This window comes from Gallinula chloropus (assembly GCF_964237585.1).
Source record: "Gallinula chloropus genome assembly, chromosome: 20".
Lineage (NCBI taxonomy): Eukaryota > Metazoa > Chordata > Aves > Gruiformes > Rallidae > Gallinula > Gallinula chloropus.
This window is the reverse complement of record NC_140105.1, coordinates 956,280-981,064: the sequence shown is the minus strand read 5'-3', so window position 1 is coordinate 981,064 and position 24,785 is coordinate 956,280. Positions and strand designations below refer to the sequence as shown.

At 51.2% G+C, this 24,785-nt stretch overlaps 1 protein-coding gene across 1 annotated transcript in view; it reads left to right on the top strand.

The window, feature by feature from the left end:
* DNAH9 (dynein axonemal heavy chain 9) overlaps window positions 1–15,216 on the top strand; it is a gene marked incomplete at its 5' end in the record, with an annotated part of 131,683 nt that extends 116,467 nt beyond the window's left edge. The window contains 6 exons of the mRNA XM_084273706.1: window positions 1,071–1,262; window positions 1,764–1,955; window positions 2,701–2,871; window positions 5,524–5,706; window positions 11,273–11,662; window positions 14,706–15,216. Of these exons, the coding sequence (XP_084129832.1) occupies window positions 1,071–1,262; window positions 1,764–1,955; window positions 2,701–2,871; window positions 5,524–5,706; window positions 11,273–11,662; window positions 14,706–14,933 (1,356 nt within the window). The 3' untranslated portion in view covers window positions 14,934–15,216. The remainder of the gene's footprint in view (window positions 1–1,070; window positions 1,263–1,763; window positions 1,956–2,700; window positions 2,872–5,523; window positions 5,707–11,272; window positions 11,663–14,705) is intronic.
* Window positions 15,217–24,785: the final 9,569 nt, after the last annotated feature.

The window sequence follows — 24,785 nt, the reverse complement described above, 5'->3', positions numbered from 1 at the left end:
CCGGGAGCACCCAGAAGGGCCTGAGGGCACTGCCAGCCCCAGACCCCCTTTTTGGTCACTGAGCTTACCACAGGCTCCCCGTTCTGCTGATGACAGTGCTGGGGAGGCACAGGGCAAGCAGGATTGCTTCCCTTCCTCTCCATACAGCCTCTTGTTGCTGGGGACAGGCAGGAGCAGCCCCAGCCCATTGCCCACCCCAGGCACTGCTCCACGGGGCAGAGAAGTGGGGGCAGCTCACAACTGGTTGTGCACTCACATGTTGGTTGGGAGGGAAGCTCGAGCACAGGAGCTGACATCGCTGAGCAGGTGAGACAAGGAGGTTCCACACGAGGATTCATGTGAGTAGTCAGGAAAGATTATTCCATTTTTAGCTGCTGTCATGTCATTCATCATCTTGAACTCCACAAAACATCCCGGAGAGCAAGGGAGGGGAGAACCTTCACCCCAAGTAACATTTTCATGCTGCCTCTGCTCATTTCAATCAGATAGTAATTAGCATTTTCTAAATCACTGGAGTATTATAAGATGTCTCTTATCAGAAATCCTGAAGTGAGTGGGTGGGGCCCCTTTACACCTCATTTCCCTGCTTTATACAGAATGGATGTTCAAATTTAGCTTTCAGCTGAAAGCTACAAAGAAGGCCCATTATCCTGTGTGGGGAAATTGTTCTGCTTTGTAGCTGAAGCAAAATGGGCAACTAAATAGAGAGGCCGATGAGCCTGAGCTGGGTTCTTGCTCGGTGTGTGTGTGTTCAGGCAAGCTGCCTTTGAAGCCAGGGACACTTTCTAAAATGAGAAAGGTGCTCAACATGTGTTTGAACCAGTTCTTCATCAGGTGGGTGATAATGAAGGAAGCTGAGAGTGCTGTTTCCTCAAGGGCAAAACAGTGGGTGGGATTTCTTGATCCCTTTGTGCAGGTGGTTGGCGTCTTGCACACTTCAGAGTCAGGGATTTCCTCTTCTTGGCACAGACTGGGCAGATCAGTTCACCCCTGCCTGAAGCCGGGTGTGTTTGGGAGGCCTGAGCATCACTGAGCATCACACAGCCCTGCCGCTCTGCCTGTGCTTGCAGGACACCCTGGAGATGTGCAGCCGGGAGAATGAGTTCAAGAGCATCCTCTTTGCCCTCTGCTATTTCCACGCCGTGGTGTCCGAGAGGCGCAAGTTTGGCCCCCAAGGCTGGAACCGCTCCTACCCCTTCAACACTGGAGACCTCACTATCTCTGTGAACGTGCTGTATAACTACCTGGAGGCCAGCTCAAAGGTGTGTGACTCAAAGGTGGGCTGTCTGGGGGGGGTTTATCTGCCAGCGATGGCCTGGCTTGTGCTGAACCCCCTGGGAAGGCTCCTTAAATGCCGTTTCCTTGGCCTCTTTGGTGGTGTAACTCCACGGTTCAGTACACCTTTGTGGTGAGATGGGAAGCTTCCGAGCCCCTCACACGTAGCAGCTTACAACTCAGAGCAAATAGAGCCCGTGGTCTTTACTCACTGGAAGTACATCGTGGTGTGTGGTTTAATGAGCTTAGACTAAGTTTGCATTTCAGTGGGAGGCTGCAGGAAATCTGTGCTGCAGGAAATCTGTGCTGCCATCCCCTTCTCCCTGGGCAGGATTTAGCTGTTACCTGATGTTTGTTTACTTAGAAAACCAAAACAGTGGAGTGGAAGCACTCACTGTGCAGGTCCCTGCCTAGTGCTGAGCCTGCAGCTCAGCAGCGTGGCTGGGGGAGCTCCGGCTGCCTGAACTCCTCCCTGGTTCATTCCTCAGGTCCCGTATGATGATTTACGTTACCTCTTTGGTGAGATTATGTATGGAGGTCACATTACAGATGACTGGGACAGGCGGCTTTGTAAGACCTATTTGGAAGAATTTATTAAGCCAGAAATGCTGGAGGGAGAGCTCCTCCTTGCTCCAGGATTCCCCCTCCCAGGAAACATGGACTATAATGGCTATCATCAGGTAAGCTCTTTGTTTCCTGGCATTATTTATACACATAAATGTAATGTCTTCCATAACCACCTGTAATCTGTCTGGGGGGGGCAGTGAATAGGGTTGCAGTGCTGCAACACACCTTCTGTTGCTTCCCATTACACTCTGTTTCTGTGGATGTTTCAGCATTCCCACGGATGAACCAAGCCTAACAGTAATCTGCTACTTCATCATGGGCTCATTCTCTTCATGCATGAATAGAACAACTGTATTGGCTCTTGAGACTTGAGTGGGGCTCCTGGAAAATTACATCCACATACTGTTTGCTAAAGTGGCCATTTCAGACTCCTTTTATCATCAGTTTCCATGAGAAACACTGGTCTTGTGGCTCTACTTACTGCTCTCATCTGTTCTTTGTACACAAGTGTGGTAGCAGAGATAGGCATATGAGGCTGGGTTTGTTCATAAAACTTAACTACTGGAAGCTAAACTCCCACAAGAGATTTCAGGATATTGATGCTGAAATGCACAGTGGATAATTGCCAGAGAAGGTCCAGGCCTCAGCTGTGTAGCCAAGCCAAACTTCAGCAACTGCTGAACCTTCCCAGCAGGAGCAGAAGCAGCTCTGTGAGCAGTCACACATCCCCTTCTCCCATCGGCTCGCTGGTGTCTCAGCCACAGGCAGAGTTATGTCAGCGGGGGCTTGACTTGGGTGGGTGATAACTGCTCTGCCACGGGCTCTGTACCCAGCCTGAACCCGAATTTCTCTGCACAGTACATAGATGATGCCTTGCCTCCAGAGTCTCCTTACCTCTACGGCCTCCATCCCAACGCTGAGATTGGCTTCCTCACCCAGACCTCAGAGAAGCTGTTCCGCACGGTGCTGGAGATGCAGCCGCGGGACCCCAGCCTGGGCGAAGGGGCAGCGGTGACCCGGGAGGAAGCGGTGAGAGTGCCTGAGGAAGGAGCTGCTGGATTTCCAGCCCTGCCTCGTTCCTGAGGGGGCCTGTCTGGCTCAGCTTTGTCTCTCAGCTGCTGCTGAGAATGTGATCTGCCTTTGCTGGATACAAACCACATGTCTAAAGCCACTAGCCTCATATTATGCAGAACATCACCATGGTGGGATGTAATTGGAGTATTGTCAGTAATAGGACAGTGGCTTTTAATTACCCCCTGAACTGCAGTGCCTTCATTATCATCCTGCAAAGACGCTGCAAATAAACCTTCTGTGGCCTCCCCTGTCTCTGAGCCACCGGTCCCTGTGCACTGCGCTGTGACTGGCATACGGATGGGCTCACTGTGCACCATCTGCCAGGTACCAAGTGCCACCCAGAGCTCAGCCCACCTCTTAACCACTGCCACCAGGTCCTGCCTGGCTCCCAAGCTCCCAGGGGACTTGTCATTCCTTATTTCCAGCTGAACTCCTTCACTTCGCCTGTGTACCAGGCTGATCTCAGGCGTTCCTCTCAAAACTCACAGCTTGTTAAATCTGGCCTGGCAGCAGAATCTGACACCAGCCAGCACTTGCTCAGGTTGTCATTTCTGCAGTCTTAAGGTCCTGTCTCCTAGGGAATGGAGCATCTCTCTTATAAGGCAAGGCTGAGGGACCTGGGTCTGTTCAGCCTGGAGAAGAGAAGGCTAAGAGGAGGTCTGATCTGTGTGTATGAATACCCGAGGGGTGGGTGGCAAGAAGATGGGGCCAGACTCTTTTCCCTGATGCCAAGTGATAGGACAAGGGGCAGTGGATATAAACTGGAACATAGGAAGTTCCACCTCAGCATGAGGATACATTTCTGTACTCTGAGGGTGATGGAGCACTGGAACTGGCTGCCCAGCCGGGTGGTGTTGTCTCCATCTCTGGAGATACTCAGAACCTGCCTGGGTGCTGACCTGTGTGACATGCCCTAGGTGAACCTGCTTGGCAGGGGAGTTGGACTCCATGATCTCTAGAGCTCCCTTCCAACCCTGGCGATTCTGTGATTCCAGCTCCTGGTTTGGCTGAGGTGATTTTAAGGAGTTTGCAGGGAAACAGTCAGCCTGTCATTTTCCTGAGGCTCTGACACGTCCAGTTACTCCCACAGGTTTCTGAGGCCACATTACAGAAATGGGCTGTAATTGTTGTGAAAGAAACTGGAGCCACGGGGGCTGCAGGGGAGTTTCAAACCAGAGGAGAGTTCTGTGCTGAAGAGCTTTTCCAGCTGATGTTTAACTTCAGGCACCTGTCTGGTTGCAGTAAGTGCCTGCACATGGTCACCTCTCATACCCTCTGACGTGAGTGTGGGGGGTTTGGAAGGGCAGCAATGGGAGGAACTGGGAGTACAGTCTGAAATACAGATGGTGGTGGGAATGGTGATAAAATTACCCTGAGCTGCCTGTGTCACTGGCACCCACACACCAGGATTTGTACATCAGAGCTGTAGCCACGTTCCCTGCTCCTGAGAACCCCCCGAGTCCTGCTCAGGCTTCAGCACAGCTGTAAAGCAAAACATTGTGTGGGACGCATCTGTGGTCCATGTAAACCCCAGAGATACAGCTGATCCCGTGAAAATTAGGCTCTTTGTGCCTCCTTGTCAATCAGAAAAGGGGTTTTGTCTCTTTTATTTCTTTTTTTAGGCACTGGAAACATCCTCTTGTGTTGGAGCTTTCCCTGTTGAGGATTTAGAGACATAAAGCAGAGGTTCCAAATCCGGCTCCAACACTGACCAGAAAATAATTGTGTCATTATGCTTTTCTTCCCTGGTACAGAAAGCCAAATTCAGCTTAAAATTCAATTGCATATAATCACCTCTCTCTATCAATATACCACAGAAAAGCAGCTCCTAATCTCAGCTGTCCTGAGGCTCAGCTGAGGCTACAGCCCCATCCATCTTCTTGCACTGAATCCAACCTTAGGAGAAGGAAGAACACAGGGGTAGGGCCTGAGAAGAAAGGAGACTGCTCCATGCCACAGTGACATTTCAAACCCAGCATTCTGAAAGCTTCTCTGATAGTAACTTTTGTAAGCATTTGAATTTTAATAGGATGGGGAAGCTCTGAAAGGAGACATGCCCAGCATGGCCAGCAGTCATTGTTTCAGGAGACACTGACTGGCAGATGGAGCTTTCATAGAATCACAGAATCCCAGACTGGTCTGGGTTGGAAGGGACCCCAAGGGTCACAGAGCTCCAACCCCCTGCCACAGGCAGGGACACCAACCTCCAGGCCTGGAGCTACACAAGGTTGCCCGGGGCCCCAGCCAACCTGGCCCTGAACACCCCCAGGGACGGGGCACCCACCCCCTCTCTGGGTAGCCCCTTCCAGCCCCTCACCACTCTCTCTGGAAAGAACTTCCCCCCAGTCTCTCCTCTCCCCCTTCCCTCCTCCAGCTTCACCCCATCCCCTTGTCCTGCCATTATCTACCCTTTTAAAAAGCTGATTCCCTTCCTGTTCCTCTGCTCCCTTCAGGGACTGGGAGGCTGCAGTGAGGTCCCCCCACAGCCTTCTCTTCTCCAGGCTGACCCAGCCCAGCTCCCCCAGCCTCTCTTCGTCCTGTCTTCAGCTGAGGAAGGCCAGTGGGTCACTCATCAGCATCCTCCTCTCTTTTCCCTTCGGCACACAGGTGAAAGCTCTTCTGGAAGAGATGTTAGAGAAGCTGGTGGATGAGTTTAACATTGCAGAGCTGATGGCAAAGGTGGAGGAGAGGACACCCTACGTCGTGGTTGCCTTCCAGGAGTGTGAGCGCATGAACACCCTGACCAGGGAAATGAAGCGCTCGCTCAGGGAGCTGGAGCTGGGGCTGAAGGTGGGAGCTTGGGATGCTTGTGGCTCTGCATGAAGGGGTCACACTCAGCACTGCTGGCTGCAAGACCGGCCTGGCTCCGTGGGGAAGGCTTGGCAGGTGCAGTCTTGTGTTCAAGGGTTCAACAAGGCACGTTGTCCACAGGCACCAGGAGACATTAGACACCCGTAGCAGTGACTGCTTTTGGGAACAGAGGCTTCTGCTCCCAAAACACTTCTGTCACCCTGATATTGTAGCACAGCAACAATAGGTCGCTCAGAAATGGAGATGTGGCCTATTTAAAGGTAAGCCAGCACATCACAGCTTTGTACAGACTGCTCAGGTACTGTGGGGAACTTGTAACAAAGGGTTGTCAAAGTACAAGCTGAGCTGAAATCAAAGGAAAGATCAGTGATGGGCAAGGACACAAAATGTCCAGAGCTATGAGAGAAAAAGCCTAAAAACTCAAGAGTTTTGGAAGAGAGGCAGCTCTCCTTGCTGGGTATGAGTCATTTGCTGATGGAGGATCATCAGGACCAGACCTCTGTGCAGACACTGTCCATGACTGCTCTGCCCACAGCTGCTCCCCCACCCTGCTATGAAGCTAGACTCTGCTCCAGGATGGTGATGTCTGTGTCCCTCTGGGTGGTGGCTTTGGCCATGGCTTGTGGAGAACAGTGAGGAGCTCTGGGGTGGTCGGGTTGCACATTTCTGGCTTCAGCAGGATGTGCAGGAGGGCTGTGTTCTGTGGCTGCATCCACTGTCAGGGGAGGTTATCTGCTGAATCCCCTCCCAGGTTGGTGGGACAGACTATAAAGGGCTCTGACTGCCCATTATGGGATAAATCACCTCAGGTCAGGCTGCACTGTGAGTGAGTGAGGACCTGCCTCACCAGCCCTGGTGTCCTGTGGCAGCTTTTCCCCCTCACCTTGTCATCCCACAAGACACCTCCCCGTAGCCAAGTGCTGTCCATCCCTTGGAGAGGCTGAAGGGCAGCAGAGGAACACTGCCCAGAACCTGCAGCACGAAGCTGGAAGCTTCAGCACTACCCTGCTGCCTGATGCCTGCCCTGCATCATGACAGGAGCTGCTCCCTGCATGATTTCATGGTGTGAGGCAGCAATTAAGAACATCAGTCTCTGGGCATTCCCTGCTCCATCATTTCCTGAATGACAGGTTGTCATCCCATGTCACCAGAACGTTCTGCTCACCAGAACACTTTGTGTGAGCTGGGACCCATCACACCTGAAGCAACTGCAGCTACTTTATGGCCCTATTAGTAGCAGGAACTGCCAGGTGGGAAGGACACTGGATCTGCAGACAGAATGACAGCCCCATCCCTCTCCTGAGGGCAGCTGTGAAGAGATATCTTCAGAGGGTGTGCCTGCAGCGTGCACACAGCGGGGCTGGGGTTGGCTCTGGGATTTCAGGGGGCTGCAGCTCTGCAGGGGTAGGAGTGGGTGCTGGTGAACCCCAGCTGTGCTGTGAGCCCAGCAGCTGGGCTCTGTGCGAGGTCAGACGTGGCCACACTGCACCTGGTGAAGGAGAGACTCACACCCTGCACGGGGACCCAGCACGGACAAATAATCGTTCAGTGGGCTGATATTTATGGAGTCAATTATTAGAAACAGATTCCCTTGATTTTCTAGCCTAAGGCAGTGGGATTGCAAATTCTGTTTGCTGAGACAGGTAAACAAAAGTGATTTAATATTCCAATCCTGTAGCACCACACACAATATCATTGTAACTGGGACAATGGGCAGCAATTAGATTTAATGTGGAGAAGAAGCAGCTATTTAATATTGGGAGGGGGAATGATTGGATGCAGGGGCTTAAATAAACCACAGAAATCAGGCAGCAATAAAGGGTGCAAATTCCTCCCCAGAACCCTGCCACAAATCAGGGCAGGGAAGGGAGATGCTGTCTGAGGAAAAGGCTCCTCTAATGACTACGTAGGTTGGTCCCAACAGCCCCAGTGCCTCCACTGAGGATCAGAGACACCACAGGACCAGAGCATAAGGACTACCAAAGGGCAGATGAGTAGCAGCATCTGTTGTGTTAGTGTTTCTTCATCTGGTGTGTGATGAAAAGACAAATCTGAAAGGTCCAAGTGGGCAGTTCTTCCATTCCTGCAAGCAAAGGCTGCATGTGGATCCCTGCAGAGCTGAGATAGGTGCCATGCAGGGCCCACACTGCTGCCCAGCATCCCTGAAGGGCCCCTTCCCGTGCCTTGGGTACCACATCAGGGCTGGGGGATGCTTGGCCCTGCTGTTGGCTCTTTCTGGGGGCAGTGCTGCTGTCCTGGCTTGCAGCTAGGTCCCACATTCTCTTTGGGAGAGAAACCATTCCTTAATTGTTCCTTCTGAGAGCAGCTCCTCTGCGAGCTGTTAATGCACATTAATCTCTGGGATTGGGGATCTTTCCTGACAACACTCAGAGGAGGAGAGTTTACATAACAGGGACCCTGGATCAAGCAGAGAATAAACAAACTACAGAGGAAGCAAGTTGCTTGGGTTTAACTGCCTGTCTGCTGAAAGGAGGAGATTGGGAAATGTCATGCCTGATTTGAATTTCTGAATAATTCATCGTGTCTGTGGAGTTGGAAAGTGATTGTTTGGTCCCAAAATAGGAGGCTTCCCATTAAGAGGAAGAGAAATTGCAATAGGCTGGTAGCCATCAAAACTAACTGGCGTGTTGCTTTGCATAGTCCTTTGTTTCTGATGACTCAGGTGAGAGCAGAGCCTGGGCTCAAACACTTCAAGCTGGTGGTGTACCTACTGTAAAGTTTGCAAGGAGATTTTCATTTTGCAGCTTCAGTGAAGGATAAGCCTGGAAAAGGAGGATGATATGTATTTGTCCTGCTTGGGCAGGGATGGAGTTGATTTTCTTCCTAGCAGCTGGTGTAGTGCTGTGCTTTGGGTTTAGGGTGAGAATAGTGCTGGTGGCACACTGATACTTCAGTGACTGCCAGGCAGCCAAGGACAGTCCAGCTTCTCATGCTGCCCAGCCAACGAGGGGGGACAAGAAGCTTGGAGGGGACATGGCTAGGACAGCTGACCCAAACTGACCCAGAGGATATTCCATACCATCATGCTCTGTGTGAACCTGGGGGGTTGGCCAGGAGGCAGAGCAGCCTGGGAACCAGCTGAGTGCTGGCTTTGGGTGGGGACCAGTTGTGCTGCTCATCACGTGGCTTGTATGTTTATTATTACTCCTATTGTTGCTGCTATTATTATTATTATTATTATCTTCCTTTTCTGTCCTATTTGACTGTCTTTATCTCAACCCACAAGTTCTACCTTATTTCTTTCTGATTCCCACTGAGGGGGTCGAGCAGGTGAGCAGCTGTGTGGTTGTTCCAGCTGCTGGCTGGCTTCAACCACAGCAGTGTAAAAGGATAAAGCAAGAGCAGATTTTGCCAGGCTAGCTGGGCATTTCACTGTAGCAAGCAGAAAATAACCTTAAGTGGGAAAACAATCTGTGACAATAGTCTGTGGGCTGATCAGGGTTTCCTTCAAGGATGTCTTCAATGGAAACTACTCCCAGCATTTGGGGAGAAAAAACCACCAGCCAAAACCTACCTTGAATCATTCCAGATGCACTTTAGTATTCAGCATCTGAAATGCAAATTTATGCATGATTGTGTTTGGACAGCTATATGAGAGAGCTGCTGCAGAGGCTTTGAACTCTCACAGGAGACTCCAACAAGTGTGCCTGAGCACACAGGCTGTAAGAATTGCTTCTCTTAAGCCTTCCTGAGAATTACATTTGCTAATTCATTTGTTCCCTGCAGATGAATCCAGGCAGGCTGTATGATCGTGAGGGCTGTGTCTTTGAGTCAGTTTGGCTGCTTGCACACATTTTGCACTGTTCTACCTGCTTTCAGACCTTTCCAGGGGTGCAAGAGACTTCTGGCTGTCGCTATTAGAAGTCCCTCTGGTTCTCAGTGCAGTGCTTTTCCCCTCAGATTATTTCTGTGCCTCCTGCATGGTCTTGCTGTGGCTCTACCCAGAGACCAACCTCTTGAGTGTGTCCTGTCAGGGTCTGAGGTGGAGGGAGAGGAGATGATGACCCATGAGCTGTGAATGAAGAAGGTACTGCAGTGATGGATCAGAGTTCATGTGCCAGTTTGTGCCCATGGCCCCTTGTCCTGTCCCTGGGCACCCCTGAACACAGACTGACCCATCCTCCTGAGCCCACCCCTCAAGGATTTATTGTCCCCCCCTCAGTCTTCCCCAGGCTACGAGTCTGTGTAATATGAGATAGGGAGCCTGCTTTGGCAGGGGGGTTGGACCTGATGATCTCTTGAGGTCCCTTCCAACCCCTAAGATTCTGTGATTCTGTGATTCTGTGAAGTCCCAAGCCCCTCTGTGCCCAGGATTAAACTGCAAAGACCTTCAACTGCTGGGCTCTGACACTCATTGCTGCCTGTGTCTTGGGGTTGCTTTAAGTGGGTTTCCACTTCTGCTAAAGCTTCATAGCTTTTTGTGGCCCCAGTAAAGGGCACCTCTGCTGACCTCATGGCTGGAGGCACTGGAGTCCTGTGAAGGAGCAGTTGGAATGTTTTAATGTGAACAGACTGACCCAATTCCCTCGCCCTCCTTCTCAGCAACAGCTCCACTGATTCCAGTTAATCTTTCCAAAAACACTCAGCCTCAGGCAAAGAGAAACTGTAAGTCAGATAAATTTTAGCTAAATGATAAGGGGACAAATGTAAGTATTTATAATGGAAACCAGTGATCAACATGATCTGTCAGCCTCCGAGCTGCTCTGGTGTGTCCTGCCCCTCAGCTCAGGCAAAGGCTCACTGTGAAGGGCATTGAGGACCTGGAGAAGCTGATCCTGTGCTTGTAAGTTGGTGTCTTTGCAGACTTCTTGGCTTGAGTGTCACAGAATCACACATTAGTTGTCCTGGAGGTCTTCTGGTCAGAGCAGCGCCAGGTGGAGCAGGTTGCCCAGGATGGAGACTCAGAGCCTCCCTGGGTAACCTGTCCCAGTGTTCCACCACCCTCACAGCACAGTCTGTACCTGTGTGTCAGGGGGATACTCGGTATTTTAAGTTGTTTCCATCACCTCTTGTCCTGTTCCTGGACACTACTGGCTCCATCTTCTTCCCACCACCAGACATTTAGTGGTACTGGGAAGCTCCTGCTTTGAGCCATCTCCTGAGGCTGCACAATTCCAGCCTGCCCGACGTGGCCCCAGCAGTGCTGGGCAGGGCTTAGTAGTCTGAAGGCTGGACAAACCTCAGCAGTCCTTCCAAAACTGGTACAGGTCCCTAAAAGCTTTAAAAACAATCGCCAGCTAAAGGGAAAGCCAAACCTCTTTCTAGAGCTCACTTGGCTGAATCATCTGCATTTGTTGTGTGTTTCCCTGCTGCGACAGAAACTGTGATTGCATTTGCAGACAACATGTGAGGCACGAAAAGTCTTGTGCTGGGAAGAAGTGGAGGAGGAGGGGAGAGAGGGGACGTGGAGGAGAGGAGCGGGGTGCTCTCCCACACTCCCTAGCTCAGGCTCTGCTTTCGGGCAGCCTCTGTTCAGCTTCAGCAGCTGTCAGTGCTAATGATAGAATTACCCTTTTCCACCCAGGGGGAACTGACCATGACAAGCGACATGGAGAACCTGCAGAACGCCCTCTTCTTGGACACGGTGCCTGAGTCCTGGATGAAGAGGGCTTACCCTTCCACAGCCAGCCTGGGCACGTGGTTTGCTGACCTGCTGGCTCGCGTCAAGGAGCTGGAGGTCTGGACAGGAGACTTCTCCTTACCCTCTGCAGTGTGGCTGGCCGGGTTCTTCAACCCCCAGTCTTTCCTGACAGCCATCATGCAGTGCGCAGCTCGAAAGAACGCCTGGCCTTTGGACACGATGAGCCTGCAGTGCGAGGTGACGAAGAAGAGCAGAGAAGACTTTGCCAGCCCCCCTCGGGAAGGGGCCTACGTCCACGGGTTGTCCATGGAGGGCGCGCGCTGGGACGCACAGGTGAGCTCAGGCCGTGGCTGTGCTGCCCCTGCTGCTCAGTTCTGATCTCCGGGCAGCTTCTCAGCCCGGGCTCCTCTGAAGCAGCGCTGCTGGAAACTGTGATGGCCCAACTGGCCTGGTTCTGCCCTGGTTTTACCCATCCCCAAGGGGCAGTGGAACTGGAGACCCAGAAGCTTTGGTGGGGCAAAGCCAGAAGTCTGTTGGGAAGCACATGGCTTCTCCCTTCTGGCTCCCTCCAGCGACCCGTGTGGGTCCCTGCACTCAGCAGGCTGTTTCCAGAGACCATCCAGACTTCACTAAATGTGTTTTTCAGGTTACATTTTCCTTGTGATTGAAAGATACTGAGCAATTACAGTGATAGAACCATTCATAATCTCTGGGTATCAGGCTTCAATTTGTTTCAGAAAGGAAAGCAGCATTTTCACATGTTGCTGTTCAGCTGAAATATCATTTCCAGCTCCTGGGACTATTCATTTCACCTGCAATCCAGGGAGCACCAGTAGGTATTAATGCATGGTGCAGGTTTTAACCAGGTGTACAGTTCTTTTGGGTTGCATACTCCTTCCAGATGAATCCTCTGATGGGAATGGCAGGTCCTGTTTAGAAGCAGGAACACCACCTCCACTTGTTTAAAAAGAGCATTTCACATTTAGCTCGTGCCCCCAGCAAAGGCAAAAGTCCCTCTACGATCTGATGCTCACATTCTTCTGCTTATTTAAACATTTCTGTTTGTCCTTTGGGTGTCACAACTGTATAAAACATTCATTACAAAGCAGCAGGCAGCTATTAGAGGAAAGGAAACTGAGCAGGGTATTTCAGGTCCAGCTGATGTGCTGCTGGAGCACTGAGTCAGTGGGACTGTGGGGGGGTTTGACTGGTGACACTGGGAGACCTTTTATCCCAAGCTGTGGGAGGTTGCTGGCTGACCTCTGGCTCTCCCTCTCACAGCAATGGAGAGCTTGATGCCCAGTGTGTGCTCTGCTGCTCGCTGAGGGTACTGGGGTGTGATGGGACAAGGGCTCTCTGCCTGAGAGCTGCCAGGGTGTGATGGTCTGTGAGGTAACTGACCCTGAAGTAGCTGTGGGGCAGGTGTGCCTGTGCCAGAAACACCTCACAGTGCAGATAAGCTGGAGGGGATGTTCCCTTACTGCCCATTTTTAGGCCCAAGCTTGGCTTGTGACAGCCTCCTGTGTCTTTGGACACACGGATACGTGGCAGTGGAGCATGTCCACTCTCCACACTGCCTCTTGAGAGGCAGCAGGGCAGACTTCTCCAGGATCTGAGCTCTCAGAGCACAAACAGGGGCTTCTTACCAGGTGTGCCAGTCGTTAGGGACAATTGCTTCCAGAGCAGCATTAATTCCTGATGAGGTGAGCCATAAAAAATGCAAATGCAACTCAGCCCAGCCATAACAAAGTGGTGTGTTCCACACAGGTACCTGGGGAAGAGTCCAACTCTTGTTAACCCAGGAACAGGCAGGATGTATCTTGGAAATCTGATTTGAAGAATTGTCAGCAGTAAAATAACCCCACACAGGTCTGATCAGAGCTCAACCTGGAGATGAAAGATGTGTGTTTAAAGAGAGCACATCATAATGCTTGATAAACAGCTTCTTTGCATGATATTATAAGAATTATTTAATGTGTGTTCAGTGCATTGGAAATATAAAATCCTAAATCAGAGCAGGATTTACCATTGCTGGGTGTAACAGATGGCATCACTACAATTAAACTGGGGTGTGCTGCAAGAGGGATTATTTTTCTTCACTCATTTGCAGAACTAAATAAACTACTGGAGAGGTTGAATCTCCCCCTGCAACGCTGAGCTAAGAGCACTCAGAATAATAATGATGTGTGAAGCTCAGCTGCTCTGGGAGGCAGTTTCTGTAGCACCCAGAACTTTTATTACCATTTCTGTATTTATTTTCACTCGGTTTCTCCAGCCTCCATTAAGCAATTCTGCAGGCTTGCCTGAGAACTGATGGATATGTTGGGCATTTTATCTTCAGAAAGAGAAACATAAGTGGCTGGAGAGACCCAAGTTAGAGAAAGGAGCTGTGGATTTCACAGCCTGACAGCAGACTGTCCTTCCCCTGCATCGGGCAGCCTGCTGAGCAGGATCTGTGCTTTGAAGAGGCTGATGTGGACTGTTAATGATAATATTCCCTCAGGAATGGTCCTTCTGATTCCCCTTGCTGGTGTGAGCACCTGTGGGAATGGAAGAAAAGCCTGTGGTGTCTTTTGGGGCCACACAAAACACCACGTGTGTTCCAGGTCATTCTTGTGGTGGTGGTGTTGGTGGGACACTTATTTGGTGCCTTTTAGTCTCTTCTCAGGTGAGCATCATTCTCCATCCCAAGCCTGCCTGGGTGTCCACAGCTGGTCCTAGCAGAGGGGATGCTTATAGAATCATTATATCATTAAGGTTGGAAAAGAGCTCTCACCAAGTCCAGCTGTCAACCCAACGCCACTGTGCCCACCAAACCACGTCCCAAAGGGCCATGTCTAAACGTTTTAGGCACACCCCCAGGGGTGGTGACTCCACCACCTCTCTGGGCAGCCTGTCCCAGTGCCTGACCACTCTTTCAGTAAGGAAACTTCTCCTGATGTCCAGTCTAAACCTCCCCTGGCACAACTTGAGACCGTTTCCTCTCACCCTCTTGCTGGTTACTTGAGAGAAGAGACCAACACCCATTTCCACAAGGTGGTTCTGGTCTGGCCAAACCTTGAGTAAGAGATACACAAGGATGATGTGGCTGTACATAGCGAAGTTCCCCACAGAGTCCTGTGTGGGGACTGAGCACCTGATGAGAGCAGACATCTCTGCCCTTGGAACAAGCTGTGCTTGGGAGAGGCTTCTGGTGAAACAGGGTGGGTGTTGGATCCAGACCCTCCCTTCCCCAGAGAGACTCAGCCACCCCCCGTCTCAGGAAAGACAAGGACTCCCCAATCTGACCAGGGTGTATAAACGTTGCAGAGGCCATGTGGGTGAGGGTACAGCTGATAAGCAGCACAGCTCAGGCTCTGTCTCCTTTCCCTTGCAGACCGGGCTGATCACCGACGCCAGGCTGAAGGACCTGACCCCGGCCATGCCCGTCATCTTCCTCAGAGCCATTCCTGCTGACAAGCAGGATCCTCGGGGCGTGTACCCCTGTCCTGTCTACAAAACACAGCAGAGAGGCCCAACCTACGTGTGGACCTTTAACCTTAAAACTAAAGAGAATCCCTCCAAGTGGGTGCTGGCTGGGGTAGCACTGCTGCTGCAGATCTAGGCTCTCCAGCAGGTCACCCAACAAAGTCTTTCTCAGATGATCCAAAAAGATTCAATCCAGAGACTGAAGCCAAGCAGCTGCTGCTGCCCTGGAGCACTGGAAGATCCCAGCCCACAGCCAGGTCTTCCACACCAGGAGAGTGCTAAGCTCCAATCTGAATCTCATGTTGATTTCTCCTTCGTGATCCAAAGTAGTTTTAAAGCCAGAGAACTTCTCCAAAATCCTTAGGCAGCCCTGTGGAGTTCCTGGGACCTTGTTCTTTTCTCTTTGTGAGTGTTCCTTTGTCGTGTGTCATGTTGGAAACTGGGACATCAGCAGGTGCTGTGGGTAGAAACTTCTTCTTGCTAATATCTCTGTAAATTCTGGAACCACTGAGGATGGTGTTAATGTCCAACGTGCTCAGAGTAACCAGCAGTAAAAGTGCAGCACAGGGATTGTTCCAGAGGAATATTCCATAATGATAGAAAATTACTAATAAAATTCTTTATTCCTGGACTAGTCTCTAAAAATTGCCTGGAGACCTGTACTACACCCTTCCTCACTGTGCAGAGTGCAGCAGGGTCAGGAGGGGCAGCACAGCCCTTTGGACAGTCCCACCTGTAACAGCTCTGCATGGGCTCGGGGCTCAGGCACCAGCTGGGGAAAGAGGAGGGTCTCCCCCCAACTCTGTTCCTACTGCCTGCATGGATCCTGTTCCCAGGCACCTCTGGGGTTCACAGGGTGGGAGTCCACAGCCTGGAGAGACCTGCAGGTCTGAGTCCCCTCAGGCTTCCACACTTCCCTGCCCTGCCTGGAAATGCTCCTGTGTTCAGGAGCAGCCCTGTGTGCTGCTCACTCACAGCCAACCCAGAGGCTGTCACACTGGTACCCTTCTAGCTCCCTCCTCCATCCCACCAGGAGGAAGGGAGTGAGAAGGGGATGTGTAGGGCTTGGCTCCTGGCTGGGGTTGAACCATGACAGGATTTCTGTGGACAGTATTTGGATTCTCAGAGCCCTGTGTCAAACCAAACAGCTTTACGGGTGGTGTTGGGGCCCTGAGCATCTCTCTGCTGGCCCAGCAGCATATTGTCCTCCTACCCACAGTAGTGTAGGAGAGGAAAGTCCTCAGGCTTGGCAGGAGATCCTGCAGAGGTCTGAGCGATGCAGCAGCTGTCTTCAGAGAGGAATGAGGAGATGCAGACTCCTGTCTCTGCAGTCCTGGAGAACAGCGACCTGATGGATGTAGGTAAGGTGGGAAAACTTCCTGGGAAGGACTTTGTTTAATTGCCAGGCAGTGTCTTCAAGGCACAGCCCCAAAAGATTAATGGTGAAGCAGCTAGCTATGGCTTAGCAAAAGACATCTGTAAATATGTAATGCAAGAGCTGTCTTAAGCTTCTGGTTTTAATATGCCTCTTAACCCAGAAATGAGGTAACAGATTCTGTGGACTGCCCCACGTAATGAGTATCTGGCTAGAAGAGGTCTGCTAGCTAGGGAAAGCTCTGCTATTAAATTAAATCCCACCAATTTAAATTAAAACCTGCCAATTACATATGTAATGTAAACTGGCCACTTCCCACAGCCCTGCAAATTCTCCCTGGGTTTCACCATGCAGGAGGTGTAGTTGCCTAATCAGAGCTCTGCTGAAGGAAACACATAAAAGCAGGACCAGAACCTGTAGTAAGTGCATCGTGCTCCAGATAACACTGCTTGAGTAGCCCTTCTTTGTCATTTCCTCACCTCATTGTTCTGTATGTGGGTATCCCTGCCTTTCTGGGGACTCTTGACTATCCCAAACTCCCCTTGTAAAACCCCCTCTTCCTTTTCTCCAGCATGCTGGGGCCTCTCTGCTGCCCTCCATCATGCCCCATACCTAACCAGCTCCATGCTACTGCAGCTGTTTCTCATGGAGCAAAGGAAAATGTAGCCTAGTCCCATAAAGAGCAGCCTGGTTGGTGGTCAGGAGATTGGTTCCACTGGGGCGAATTTACTAAAAGTGTTATCAGGCCCTGGCACTGCCCAGTGATGCAAACTCTGCATGTGTCCCTGCTCAGTTAGTTACAGAGCAAAACTGGCTGCAATGTACAAGCCAGATGCATTCATTTTATAAAGTGGCATTAATACATTTAATTAGCAATGGCTTATTAGATACATGTCTGTTATTATGCATTGTTTTTTAAATGGCTGTAATTGCCCAAACAAATCTACAAATATATTTACCTTGTTAATGACTCTGAACCTCATTTATAAAGCTCTCAGGCTGTAGAAGATGTCTGTGGAGTTGTAAGCAGCCCTTTTAATTCCACAGTGCACCCCCAGCACTGAGCAGGACAGCACCTCACCCCAGCTGCCTGCCTAACGCTGCCAGGCTGGGATCAGCTGGGTGACGCTCTGGGGGTCGGGAGCTCTGACGTTCCACCGAGGGCTGGACCAGCAGTGGGATGTCACAGACCCAGGGTCTCTGCTGAACACAACCCTGAGTGATGCATCATCCACTCTTCAACAGAGATTTTACTGCAGCAGCCTGGTAAGAGTCATGAAAACACCCAGCACGTGGTGTGGGGCTGTGTAAATGGGGTGATGGTTGCAGGGGACAGGCAGGGTTTGAACACTACACAGCCAGTGTGCAGTTGTTGAGACAAGAGGTGTGTCAGCCAAAGCCTGGCAGAGTGGCTGGCTCATGTGTCCATTCAGCTTGTCATGGTACAGGCAGGACAAGTCTGAACAAAAAGATCCTTGGGAATCCTGCCCTGCTCTCCATCTGCCATCCCTGTGTTCCTCCTACAGAACTGGATGGTTATGGCTTTGCCACACTTGGGCTGTGTGCTGTCTACTTAAGTGTTTCAATTAATTACTGTAGCATCGCTGGGAAGAAGCAGGAGATAGGAGGAAAATGATAAGATAATGGGAAACAAATTGCTTTGTGAGGTGTCTTGCTGAACACAGAGCAGGTTGCATCCCTCAGCAACAGAGGGAGGGGGCGGCTGCCTGTGAGTGATGGGAGGTCTGCTCAGAGTGTGGCTGGGAGAAGATGCTGATGGTAAAGACGTGGAGATGCCTCCACGCAGGGAAGCTGGTGGAAGCTTGAGGTAATTGGAATATTTACCTGGGAATCTGGGATATGCAGGGCTATTTCCAGAGGTGAAACCATCTCCCTCTGGACTATGTGTGCTTCACCCAGTCCTCTGTCTCCCATGCTTGTTTTGCCTGCCCACGGGTTTTTGATCCTGCCCCTTCTTCATCTGTCCCAGCCAGGTGGGATTCCAGGTGGGATTCCTCATCTGTTGTCTCTCACGAGTCATTTGTTCCCAGCTTGTTTGGTTTAGGAACATCTGGGCTGAGTCAATGAGAGCATCTAGTGTCAGCCCAGGCCAGGTTGGTGGGACAGAATAAACAGGGACCTGGGGTACGTGACTGAGAACTTCTGGAGCAGAGTGCTGGGCTCATTGCACAGGTGATGGTGTCTGGGAAGAGAAACGAGAGGCATCTCTGCAAATTAATGAGACATTTGATTGCCAACTGGGATATACTTGACTTCAGATGACCTCTGCATCTGGGAGCAGTGCCAGTAGGCAGAGGAATAGAATAATTGGTATGAGTTGATGCAGATAACAATAAAAAAGCTCTATTAACACTGACAGGCAATGAGAGTGGAGAAGTGCTTTGTCAGGGGCCATCTCTTTCCCCTCAGTGTCTATGTGTACACAGTGCATTGTCTGGTTTAAGGTTAAACTTGTGTCTACAGAATAGGCTGGGACTGCTGTTAAGTGAGACTCATCAAGAGCACTTCCTCCCCACCCTGGCCACCACACAGCACCCTCCTGTGCTCGTTCATCCATCCATGGGCTTGTGCTGAGCTGATCACACTGGGATGCCCAGAGAGCAGGGCAGGCTGGAGGGGGTGGGATGTACCTCTGGAGTGTACAGAACGGGCAGTGGCTCTGTGCTGTGGCTGTCATCTAGGGGGTGTGTAATTACAAATGAAGAAGGTGGCTGCTGGTTTCTGAGACAATGAGAAATTGTCTCATGTTGCAGGGAAAGCCTTTGAATTCCAGTGCACCCCAGCCCAGGCACTGACTAACAGGCTCTCCAACAGGTGCTAATTTGAATTTACCTTGGGAAAAAGACGTGATGTGGAAGGCAGATTAATCACATAATCCAGCATTTGACTAAATCCATTTCTTGAGCTCTTTGATCTGTCCAATTACCTGCTAACAGGCTGCCTTGGAAAATACCTTCAGACCATAACAGGGATGGGTAAAAATCATGAATTGGCACCCCCAGCACTCCCAGCTGGCCCAGTAAGGTGGGCAGCAGGTCCAACACAGACTGGTATGACTGGAGGGTGAATGATTGCTGCTCCTGAAGGTCACTCCAGTGGGGGCATGTCCCAGGCAGTGTGCTGCAGGGTCCAGGGGACTCCCAAATCTCCACAGTCCTGAAGAGATCCTTAGGTGTGAGGACTTCACATGCAAGCATGGAATGAATAAACACACGTGGACAATTGTGTTCAGAGTCAATTTGTTGCTGGGAAGTCAGGGAGCAGCCCAGGAGCAGGGACACAGAGGAAGGTTATTCACAGCTTGGGCTGTCCCAGTGGGAAGGCAAAACGAGCCATTACTGGTGCTGGAGCCAGCACAAATCTGTGCTGCAAGGAGACAGGGGCATCCCTGAGTGCACACACTTCTCCAGTGAGAAATGGCTGTAGTGAGTGATCTGAGGCCCTGTGGTGAGAACTCTTTGGGGACAGAGCCAGACCACATGCAACCAGCAGCCCACAGGGCTCCTGAGCAAGAGTGCAGCCAGCGAGCTCTCTGCCTCCTGCAGCCAGCATCCTCCCCCCAGCAGATGCCCAAGCACTTGTCCCCCTTCCTCTGCTGCTGTACATGTTGCCCCTGGACTGACAGGCAGATGTCACCTCATCATTCACCTGGACTAAAAGCTGTTTGCTGCTGCTGTGAGAGGAGAGAAGATGCAGGAGGGGGATGCTCCAGTGGGTCAGGATTGAATCCCCAGCAGCAAAGTCACTTGAGTACCAAGAGCAATGCTGGGGTCTCTGGGGGTGGTGCTGGGCTGGGGCTGACTGCACAGCCTGCTGCAGCCACAGGACCACCAGAAAGCAGACTGGGACCCACCAACTGTCCTCAACAGCTGCAGCTACAGCCAGCCCTGGGAGCAGAACCTGGAAAACAGTTCTAGGAGCAGCTGAACTCATCCAGGTCCTGAGAGGGCTGGTCCCTCATCCTCTCCACTCAAAGCAGAGATGTGCTGTTTTCCTGCCAACTCTTGCAAAGGTGAGAGGGGTGGCTGTGTTTTGTGGAAAACAGCCCGGCCTGGAGGGACAGGGGGAGCTGATGGGTGACCTGGCTGCAGTAAACCGATTCCAGCACGAAAACAGCCTGAGGGGGCTGAGTTAATGGAGGAGATTAAACCAAAGTCCATGCTGGCTGCCAGATTTCCCTGGTGGTAAAGCTCCTCCATCACGGTTGACTGGTCCTCTTACATTTAAAGGCAGCTATGCATATCCCCAGGCTGAGCTCCCTCAGAGGGACCACACCATCCCTGGTCAGCCTTCCCAGCAGCCCTCATTTACCCACCGGGTCCTTGGGATCTCAGGTAAAATCAGCTGTTCAGTCCCATAGATGGGGATGTTTCTGTGTAAACACAGCCATCCAGAAAGCTGGGTAAATGCCTCTTTATTTTGCTCACAGCAGGCAGCTCAATTTGTCTCTAATGAGCACTAGCAGCTCTCCTGCTTTCACTTACAGCAATTACTCCGGCCTCACCAGTTGCATGCAGAGAGCTGGGGTAACCAGCCTGCCCAGGAGCCATGCCTCGGTGGAGATGCCTGCTCAACACCATGACCAGGAGGTCAGGCAAGGACTTCATCTGACACAGCAACCCGGGACAGGGAGTTTCTTGGCTCAGGGGACTGGGGTGCCCTTTTTCCTGGGGGAGCTGGCTGCTGGCAGTGTGGTGGTGGGTGGGCACAGGCTGCCCTGCAGCCCAGGGACAAACCTTTCACGGTGCCTTCCACAGATGGACAGTAGGTTTTGGGGAGCAGCTGCCAGCCCCAGGCTTTCATGCAGAGATCTTGCACTGTGGCAAGAGAAATCAATGGCCTTACATGCACATGAGAAGGTAATTTGCCCCCATCCTTCATTTTAAGCCTTCCTCCCCTGCGATTTTTCTCCCCCTCAACGTGTCTGCAGAGGAGCAGTGTGTGTTAACAGTTCTCTCTTAGATCAGAGGCACATCTGCAGCAAGGAATATTGAGCTTGAGACCCCTTTCTGCTCACAAAGACAGAATTTCTGCCTCTTGGCTGAGCTGCTGATGGAAAGCGAGATGCCCGCTGTGGTCAGGTGCATCTCCCTGCCTCCAGCCCATCCCTGTGACACTGCAGGTGAGGCATGTGTGTGGTATTGGGGCACTGGGTGAGGGGATCGAGGTGCTGCTGAGAGCTGTGGGTGGCAGGAGCTGTATCTGTTTGGGGCCAGTTGGGCAGGGCTGAGAGAAGATCACTGGGTAGGTCTGCAGCAGGGCTTGAACAGTCTCTGCAGTCCCAGCAGCCCAAAAGCAGACAAATCCCTGCAGAGCCACTGCCTAGAGGGTCCTGGACCTGGAATGGGTCTTTGAGGAGCTTTCACTGGTCACTCTGCTTGTCCAGGATGGCATTCTCTCACTGACCCCACAGGCACTGGGGGGGCTTGCAGCACCTCCAGCCTCCCAGTGAGTGTGGGGATGAGCTGTGCAGTGTTTTTATCCACACTGGGCATTTCAAAGGCATTCCTGTTCTGATCTTCAGCTGGTCTAAAGGACACCCAAGCAAAAAGAATTGTCCTTGGTCCAGAAACTACTCAAAACTTTAAAATTAAACTTTAAAAATTAAAAGCTTGTAAAGAAGAAGGCATTTGGAGTCCTTGCCCAAACCACTGTCCTACCCCATATCACAATATGGGGTATAAAGCTTCATGCATCCTTATTCGGACTGGACAAGGCGATACACTGCTGAACTAGTTGTTCTAGTTATCCCACTGGTTGGAGTACTTTCCCTACCTCCCTCTGCACAGGAAAAAGAGCAGAGTTAAAACTTTGTGAGAGCTCCATTTCTCTTTTTTTTTCCCTGAAGTGCTTGGCCATGCTGGAGTGCAAGGAATGGATTCACCTTCAGCCCTGGCGCGACGTCAGACCCGAGCACCCCACGATGGGTTTGCACCAGCCCTCCTGCCTGAGATTCCTCCTATTAAAGAATTACAGTCAGGGATCCAAAGAATCCTAAATTAATCTTAATATTTATAATGGGCTTCAAAGGAGATGGAGCAGAGCAGCCACATATCAAAGGTGGCTGGTAAAACAGGAAGGCTCCTTGCAGCAGATCCCATAATTGATGGCACAGTAATTGGAACAGAGCTACAGCTTCTTGATGGAAGGGCAGCTTCTGGGTAAGTAATGTAGGTTTTTTTGTTACTAATTACATTATGTTTTATAGCAGAGATATCCCAGAATTTAAAGCTACTTCAGTTCCTTTTGGTGCCTGCTTTCCTTCCCAGTACTCTGGTGTAAGTGTGCCTGTGCTGTCAGGGCACTTTGGGCTGGTGGGACAGACATGACTCTGGCTGTTCAGTATGTCCTGTGTGGAGACACTCTCTTCCTAGCTAGTTGTAATTTACCCAGACTTTACTCATGGTGCCGTTTTTCAGGCACAGTTCTGCATCAGGCTGCAAAGGTTTTGGACAAATTTTGGCCAGAAGGCTATTTGAAACAGGAACTTTGGGGGATGGAGCTAGTGGGGAGAGGTCAGGAGGCCTGGCTGAGCCCCAATGCCATGGATTTTCTATCCTTATGAATATTCATCCACACTCAGGTGATTTATAAGCCTTACTGTAATAAATAATGGTTTACTGCTGTCTGGCCTGCCCTTGCTGCCTCTGGATGCACAGGTCAACCCAGCACCATCTGCTTTCCTTCTTCTCCCCCCACCAGGTTGGATGGATCGAGGGAGCCAGAAAGGAGCTGAGGTTTCTGATCTGTCCTGTGCTTTCCTGAGCCCCCAGGGGAGGAAGCAGCCTGCTCTGTGTGTGCAGCATGGAAAGCTCAACTTGCACTGGCAGGGGCTGTGCAGAGCTATTGGGAGCTGATCAGGGTCTGTCAGGAGCAGGCATGAGTGAGAGGGAGGAGGGCTGGCAGATGAAGCTGGATTTGTATTTTACTGTGTGTTTATGAAAAAGAATGAAACTGAAGCGATTCCACAGGGTTACAGTTAGAAAACAGCTACACAGGAGCTGCTGCACAGCCCAAGGATCCATTCCATGACTGCAAGCAGTTTCTCTTGCTGCCCCTTTCACTGCACAAACCAGACCTTCCCTAGGGATGATCCCAAGTGCTGAAGGGATGCTGTTGCCTGTGGATCCCTACTTCAAAGCTGGATGCAGTTCTGGGCATGAAGCAGAGGGGAAGTACTGGCTGCTGCTGGATGGGCCATGGGCAGAATGCTGCCTGGAAGCCCAGTGCCCGAGTTGCCTGGATAATCATTGCCCAAACCAGTGCTGATGGAGTGCTGCATTTCCTGGTTATGGTGGCACCTGATTTGCAGGAATCCCCCAAGCCAAAGCTGCAGCTGAGGCTTTTCCTTTACGCCCCAGAGGTGCTGTGTGATAGTAAATCTTCCAGAAACCAGTTCCTTTTATAAACCTCACCCTCAGCACGCACCCAACACATTTACTCTTGCCTTCCCAATCCTCAGCATTTTTTTTCTGTACAATGAGGATAAGACCAGCCCTTCATCTGGGTGTCTGGAGATAAACTGAGCTTTACACAGCTTCATCTCTGCTGGTGATGAATACCACAGGAAAGGCTTCTGGCAATGAGTCATTCCTTCCCCAGTGCAGGGTGGGAAATGCAGGCAGTGAAAAAGGTGTCCTCTCTCTCTGGGCCAGGACTAGGGATCTGTCTCTCATCTGAATGCCAGGCTGATCAGTGAGCAAGGAGGGGCCAGTAACAGCATTTGTCCCACCAGAGACCACCCTTCAGGCTGGCCATGAAAGCAAGCAGCACAGGACCTTGTCGTTACGAGCTGAGGTGTAAGGTTGGGAGGAACAGGAGTTCTCCTTCCCAGGGCTTCAGAGACAGCAAGAGAGTCAGCCCAGAGACCCCTACTCAGAAGGCACAAGCACCCACAGTTTTGGATAAAGAGGGTCACCACCAGCAGAGTTAGGTTATGAGATGTGTCAATACAGACTTACTGTCACTGGAGACAGGGGCTGGATGTCTCTGTCTCCATCTACCACATCAGTAACATGATTATCCTTTCCTGGATCTACTCCTGATAGAATATTCCCATGCCTGATTATGAAGAGTTCCTGCCAGCCCCTCATTCAAGCACAGGATGACTCTGCCCTCCAGGAACCGTTCTCTGAAGTCCCTGCTCCTAGCCAGTGTCTTTCTGCTGCCCTGAAGCCAAGTGCCTCAAAAGGAGCACGGGTGGGTTCATCATCTGTTGAGCCACACAGCACCCACCACCCCGTGAGTATTCCGAGATGAGAAGCCCAGAGCATCTTTTCCTTTCACAGTGATGGGACCATCTCCTGTACTGGAGCTGCCACTCGACTTTCCTGGTGGAAGATTTTCCAGTGACCAACTGCCAGCCTGGGGTGCTTTGTGGGAATGCCTGAGCCACTTAGCTGGGCAAGCAACACTCCTCCTCCTGCTGACCTAGAAAGCTGCATGGACCAGAGCAGTCCCCTTCTTGCTAAAGGCCAGTAACAGAGTGGAGAAACCTGAATGCTGGACTTCTTAACCAGTGAAAGATGATGACCATCTGGCTGTGTTATGTGCTCAGTGCACGTGACCCAGGAGTCAGCACAGAGCAGCAGG